The 6,986-nt window shown below is 36.2% G+C and overlaps 1 protein-coding gene across 1 annotated transcript; it reads right to left on the reverse strand.

The window, feature by feature from the left end:
• Positions 1 to 1,146: 1,146 nt before the first annotated feature.
• Positions 1,147 to 6,375, reverse strand: LOC145774833 (kelch-like protein 15). The gene is made up of 7 exons (XM_082586156.1): positions 6,267 to 6,375; positions 5,298 to 5,395; positions 4,690 to 4,882; positions 3,931 to 4,074; positions 2,425 to 2,622; positions 2,123 to 2,273; positions 1,147 to 1,649 (listed from the first exon to the last, which is right to left on the reverse strand). The coding sequence occupies exons 1-7, from the start codon at positions 6,298 to 6,300 to the stop codon at positions 1,421 to 1,423; spliced, it is 1,047 nt and encodes a 348-aa protein (XP_082442282.1). The 5' UTR covers positions 6,301 to 6,375; the 3' UTR covers positions 1,147 to 1,420.
• Between the last annotated feature and the right edge of the window lie 611 nt (positions 6,376 to 6,986).

A 6,986-nucleotide genomic window follows, 5' to 3' on the forward strand; every position in this document is an offset into this window, starting at 1 on the left:
GACACTTCCATATGAATATGATACACGTCGATGATGTAGCTAGGAATAGAAATTTGGAAAAACTAAAATAAAATCGTACTTATCACAAGCTATAAACATTCCTAACACAAAAATCATCATGACATTAAAAGGTTACAACCATTTTGAAAATTTGTTTACAAACGCCACTGGATTTTAAGTGTTTACAAAGGCCAAGAATTGACTCTCCCATCTTCACACCTTGCTTGGTATAAGTAGGTCAGAACAATCTGTTCTTTTCTCTTTGATCGGACATCTGTAGACGTTAAATCAATGAAAAGGATGAAGTTTTCAGCTGGACAAAGGATTAAGGTTGCCATGGATTAATTGGACTGATCATGGCTTGATTTCAAGTGTTTCATTTGTTCCGATCACAACATCTTAAATGACGTTGCATCAACGTCGTTAGACATTTTTTAACATATAGGAAGAGATATCAATGCAATGCTGATGAGGCCTAAAAATTGAAAGAGATATTTCAATCTCTTCATTTAACCCACTGCCTATATGCATATAAACTTGCATGTTATACAATTCTATTACAACACCCTTGCGCAATCTAGACTAACACCAAAAACGTGGGCGGAAAAGTTGGATGGCGTTTGAATTCTGCGCATGCTTGCGATCTGTTCTGATGTTACGCCATTTGAAGCAAACTTAAATCACAAGTTTAGTGCTAACTAAACACCAAAAACAACCATTTATACAAACGTCCAAACATTTGCCGAACATTTAAATGCAAAAATTAAATGTGTTTTTTTTAGAAAACTATGACGGCTCTTTATTAGCTTATTTTATAATGTCAAAATTAATTTGCTTTTTAAAACAAAAAATAATGCTTAGCTTTTTAACACAGTTTAACTTGGTCAAGACGCTGAAGTTTAGATTATCGGATGTCAATTCAGAAAAGGACGTTGTGGACTGTTTTTCCCCACCTTCACGTATTGTTTGGATTTAAAAGTAAAATTCATAAAGCGAAGTGCTTGAACAGAATTTTTGAAGTTCATCGATAGAGCAAAAGCTTGCGTCATCTTCTCGGCTACAGCTATGTGACACGACGAAGATCGCAGCAACCAATATAACATCTCCTATTGCTGTTGGACTTCTTGTAGTTAAACTTTGTTGCGCAAGCGTAACTTTTATTAACGGCCAAAGGACAAAACACAACACAAAACGCTTCACAACAATCATCGCCAGGTAAAAGCTGAGTATCGCAGAGTAAAAAGGCAACATTGGATTCTTGTAGCATGACATTTAATTGTGAAAAAGTTTATGACAATTGAAAATCGAGTTTATCCTGTCAATCATACACAGAACAGCAAGTCATAGTTAACTAAAAAATATTTATCTGTAGTTTATTGCCGTTTACAAACGGATTAATCCAGAGTGGAATCTAAAAGATTTACAAAACGACAAGAATATTGTGTGTTGACGTCATAGACGAGCTTGAAGTTGGGCAAATTTGTTCCCAGGTTCCTTTTTCAAAATCGTACATCTCCACACAAGTTATTTCCCTGGAGATTACTTCTGGAGTAACTATCGACTTCCGCCTTGGGACTTCAAACCACTTCTGCAGTTGGTGATTGAACCTGAAATTGTTTTTCTTTTCCAGGTTAGGCCTGTTATGGATGCTGCAAAGTACAAATGAACAAGCAGGTATTCAATTCCCAGAAGAGTTTTTGTACAGACTTTACATGTTAGGAAATACTGTAAAACTTCACAATGAAACAGTTTTTAATGTCAAAAAATCAAAATGATTATTAAGTTTAATAAGTTAGTAAAACATTTGTGTTAAGTTACAGAAGTCCGTCGACTAAGGACGAGTCGTAAAGATCGCCAACTGACTTGCTTCGTAGGCAAAATCGCCTGATACTAACCTGCATGTTAAATTTGGTAAGTTTTCTGTGTTTGCTGTGTTTGTGTTTAACGCACATAGAAAGCTACAGCAAACTAACGAAGTTAATCATGAAATCCATCTAAGCGACGTTTGTTATCCTTTAAGTTACCGATACATGAACAATTTGATCATCCTGTGATTTATTCAATCTATTTGACCCATTTTTGTTTGTTAGTTGTACAACGAAATAAACCATTACAGTCTTACCCTCCAGCGATGACAATCTTCCCTCGCCAAACGCAAGCGCTAAAGTGATCCCTCGGAACTGTCAACTTCCCGAACCAAGTCCAGGAGTCTTCATCAGCTTTGTACACTTCAATAGTTTCCAATGAACAATGAGCATTGTCCGGTAACCCTCCTTTAAAACCAAAACTCAAATCTTGAATCAAATATTTACAAATTGATGAAACTATCACAACAAGTGAATTTAATTTACATTGTATGCCTTACTTTAAAAAAAACTTGCCACGTTTATTTTTTTTTATGTGACTCATTCAGTGAGTTTTTACCAAGTGCGTATATGTTCCCTTCAATCGCAACAGCTGCGAAGTGGAATCTCTCGCATATCATGCTCTTTTTGTGCTCCCAAACACGATCATAGGTCTTTTCAGGATCCTTCTTTTTCAGGTACTTTTTAGGGTCAAACATTTGAACGGACTTTACAGTATCATAGCCTGGACATAAACCCCCCAAACAATACAAGCGATCTGTAACAAAAAAAATACCTCACCACCTCTACGTTTTAAAAAATATCACATTGAAAAAGAGTATATTTCATTAGCTTTTCTATATGAAAATATGAAAAAAATGTTTTCAAAATTTAACAATTTTTATTTTATTTTAAATGCTATCAGCACTGTATACAAAAGACCTAATTTCATAATAAATTAATGGGAATTTTCAGTGTCAACAGTGTTGCCATATGCTATTCGCTTTCAAGCTTAACTGTTGAAATCTAGTCAGTGTCAATATTTGCATGATAACTTTCTGTGGTATTGAAATCGTGACGTGTTGTGGAGCCCTGTGTTCATTAAGGTTTTGAGATATTAGGCTACTGTTCTCTGGTTTATATTAGATTATATTACATTAGTCCACCTCGTAAGCTCAGTGGTTACGCACCTGACTCAAGATCAAGCGGCGCTGGTTCGACTTTGGAAGGTGCGCTTGAGCAACGCATTTCAGGACTGCCATCCATTCAGCGGCAACTAGTGAATGGAATAATTCCTTAACTTCCCTCTGTCAATCTCGGTAACCGGCCCTGCGTCAAGAGCCTCTACAAGTATGCAAAACTACCAGGAATAACCTATGAAGGCTTTGTCAGTCCGAGGATAAAGATTCAAAAACCAATCAAACCAACCAGATATTTTGTAATCTCTATTTATTTTTTCGCGCTCTGTCTATCTTAAAGTTTAAACTTGGTATATAATATAAATATTTTTAGAAAAGGATCTGTGTGATCATAGATTTCTGACTTCATTCAGTGGTTAATTATAAAACAGTAGCCGAATGTGAGCAACTACTACACTGTCGTTGATGCATTGTCAATGTAAATCAATGTTTCGAGTTAATGTGCGATTAAATGTGCTTGCACCAACAAAAATGCATAATTGAAAGTATATGTTAACTTGAGTATTTTATGACTATTTTCTAATTGAGGAACAATACAAAATTACACAAAGACTATGATTATAACGCACTACACAGTACACAGACTATACCCTTGCATTCCGGTTTTGACTGATAGCGAGATCGGCATCTAATTGAATTCGAAGCGTGTCCATTGGCAAGGCTTTTGTGTGTAGTTTACCATAATCAAAGCATATTCAATATTGATGATAATTTGTAAACATTATATTTTCAAAAGCATTTAAATCGTATCGTTGTGCACTGCACGATTTCTAAACATTTCAAATACTTGGAACAAGTAAATTGAACATGGTACATCACTTCACACATTCATGATGTAGAGATCAGTAAATATTTTTATCACGTCCAACTTCGAAGCGCAACAATACCTTGACAAACGACAAGACGTGAAAGACATCTCGGTGCCAGCAACGATTCGATTGTTTCCCATTTACCGTTGTCTGGACAATAACGTTCGACCGTGTTTGCTACTTCTTTTTTTTCCTTCATTCCACCCACGAAATATATTTTTCCTTTAAAATTAGCGGTTAGTGAGTTTACAATACTCATCGGCAGCAGTGGCCGAGTGGTTAGCGCATTGGGCTCGCAGTCGAGAGCCTGCATGTTCGACTCCAGCCACCCGCACTTGCTGTTGTTTCTCTGGGCAAGAAACTTTACGATAATTGCCTCTACCCAGTGATCGATTTCGAGTAATGGGTAGTACCAAATTTAAGTCATAAGCAGAGTAGACAACCGGAAACAGACATTGCCGTCGGCTGCAGCGTGGGTCAGGTGTACGTCGGAAGGCGTACACCGATGCATAGCGCTCAAGTCCGCTTTCCCGCAATGCAGGATAAAGATAATAAAACAAAACAAACAAAAACAAAACCCACTGTGTTAATACTAATGCAGCCATCATGTTGGTGCTGCTTTCGTGAAGAAAACTTGTTGATCTCTTACGCAATCGAACTGTCGTAATGCTATAAACAAAAGTAGCCTACCACAGACTTTGATATCTCACTAGCAATTGTGCTTTAACCAATTTGGCTGTAATGGATTCGGGTTAGGTTACAGATTATATCAAACAGTGAATAAATAAATATCTTTATCTGAATACTAAAATCACCATGAGACTTTATTCTGCTTACCGTTACAAGCTGCAGTTGCAAAATCATTTCTTGGTGTCGGCATCGGTGTCAGTTGGTTCCATGTTTGATCACCCTCTGACAGATGCATTCGATAGAATTCCATAGGCTCTTCCAAATTGCCGTAAGTCGTGAAAACATACAAATGCTTTCCCAAAGCAAGAATAGATCTTGGCCATTCGGACTCAGGAAGCGTCTAAAACACATTGAGCATATGGATTTGACGTTACAAGTGCTGTATTGCTCACACATTAACATTTCCAACATTTCTCCACTTGTCAAATCAGTGCTTTTCGACTTCAAACGTTGCAGAATAGTTACAAAAATTACTCAACAAACGAGGTCAGTCAGCCTTGAAAACATCCGAAATATAAACGTAAACATCAAACATTGTTTTTTTCCGCGCATTTAGGTAGGCTATTAGAAAAACATCAAAAACGATTTCATTTTTGCAATTTATACCCATTTGCATTTTGTTAGGATACTTCCTACATACAATGTAATTACAGAAGACTGTCGAATCAAAATAAATGTTGGTGTTATGTGGTTGTAAAGGGATTTTCACAACAGTATTCCATGTATTGCGTTCAGAAGAGAGTAGATCGGCCTACCTGGCCAATTTGATCTGAAGACATCTTCCTTGGGTGCAACTGACAAACCGATGCATCACATTTTGTAGCTACCAACGCTGCAATAATTGAAGTAGTTTCTGCAAAGATTATGCAAATGATCTGTAAAGATCAAGAGATTCGATTCGAAACAAACATTTGTTAGTCAAGTTTTGCTTTCGTTGTGAATTACAGTTAATTAGTTTAAACTCATAATGAAGCACTAGCCTACAACAGCCTAAATAAAACTTCAGAAATGCTAAAAAACCTGCTTCACATGCCCGGTTTGCTAGTGACGCAATGAAACAGGTTAATGGCATATCACAGTGACAGCACATTAAAGAACTACAAAAATAAAAACCAAATTTTGCAAATCGAATGTATATGTACACTATGCAATGCATACAGGTCTACTTCTCCAAATGAGTCTGTTTCACCACTCAAATTCGTGACTTTTTTTCAGACTGCATTAGCCACTGGAGAACAGCCAATTTTTGGTCATATCATCCGATCATAGAAACCTTCTGCTCTATTGAGTGGACAAAAGATAACAATCCAGTCAGTCGTTGATGATATGGTTTGTGATGTCTTTCTCAACACAAGGCTCGCAAGAAATAAAAATGACACTTCAAATGGTGAAAGGCTGAGGGGAAAATTCAATGCTAAGTCGGTTAAGACACAGCCACGCCTGTAGAGACTTGCCAACTGAGTAATGTCGGTGTCGGAGATTAAGGAACGGAATTCTTTGATTTATCTTTTGCTCAACTAACTGCAAAGGTATTTATTGGTTACTTTCACTATATGAGAAAGTTAGCAGGAGATATTAGTGAGCGATTTGACCGCAGTTAAGGAAAGTGCTCTTTCGAAGGAGCATAGATCTTGCACAGGAAAGAATGGATTGGCTTTATTGTTCGTCAACCGAGTAACAGTATATTGTTAAGTGACACCTCATTTCCAAAATACAAAACTTACCAGATTTCTTCCCCTTGCCTCTTTTTCTTGGCATTTTAAAACTTTAGTGATAAAAAACCTTGTGTTTGTTGAATAAATTAAAATTTTTGGCAGTTACGTTACTGTCTGCATGATACAAAATAACGCATGAGACCAACATCATATCCCAACAGTGATAAAACACAGGTGATTATGATGCTATTGCTTAGCGACAAACAATAAGTACTGATGTTATTAACAATATTGCTTTCAGAATATGATCTACATTTTTAAAGGTATGCCAAGGATGAAACTTAACACTTGCCTTGTGTATTTTCAGTTTATTTTTTTTTTGTGGATGAAAAAACAAAATTATTTAAGACAATTTATTGACACTAACCAATTTTCAATCCTGATGTTTTGTAAATAGGCTACTGCGCATTGATAAAACACAGTTTTTTTTTTTAAAATATTTAGAATGCTAAAAATGTTTATAAAACGCTAAAAATATATCAAAATGCCAAATTCAAAATAACCTACCAAGTCAATATAATTCAAATAAAATTCAACAATTCAAAATTAAAATTCAATTTGATCCATTAAAACAATAAACCATCTCTGGAGTCTTTTATAATTGTACGTAAATGCATTACCGAATTTGATACTAAAATCCATGAGGCTTTGCTCACAAAATCCTGCAACCCTCCCCTCATAGGCAGTTGTTGCCGAAGACACCTCTTATCTGCTGTAGGTCTACACGTA

This window comes from Aplidium turbinatum, chromosome 7 (genome assembly GCF_918807975.1).
Source record: "Aplidium turbinatum chromosome 7, kaAplTurb1.1, whole genome shotgun sequence".
Taxonomy (NCBI): Eukaryota; Metazoa; Chordata; class Ascidiacea; order Aplousobranchia; family Polyclinidae; genus Aplidium; species Aplidium turbinatum.

What these genes read in the sequence shown, in the direction of transcription:
- LOC145774833 (XM_082586156.1), bottom strand. Translation starts at nt 6,300, where the DNA reads ATGCCAAGAAAAAGAGGCAAGGGGAAGAAATCTG. An exon ending in AGGCAAGGGGAAGAAATCTG is followed by an intron (nt 5,396 to 6,266) that starts GTAAGTTTTGTA and finishes TAATCTTTGCAG; the next exon opens with AAACTACTTCAATTATTGCA. An exon ending in AAGATTGTCATCGCTGGAGG is followed by an intron (nt 1,650 to 2,122) that starts GTAAGACTGTAA and finishes TGTACTTTGCAG; the next exon opens with CATCCATAACAGGCCTAACC.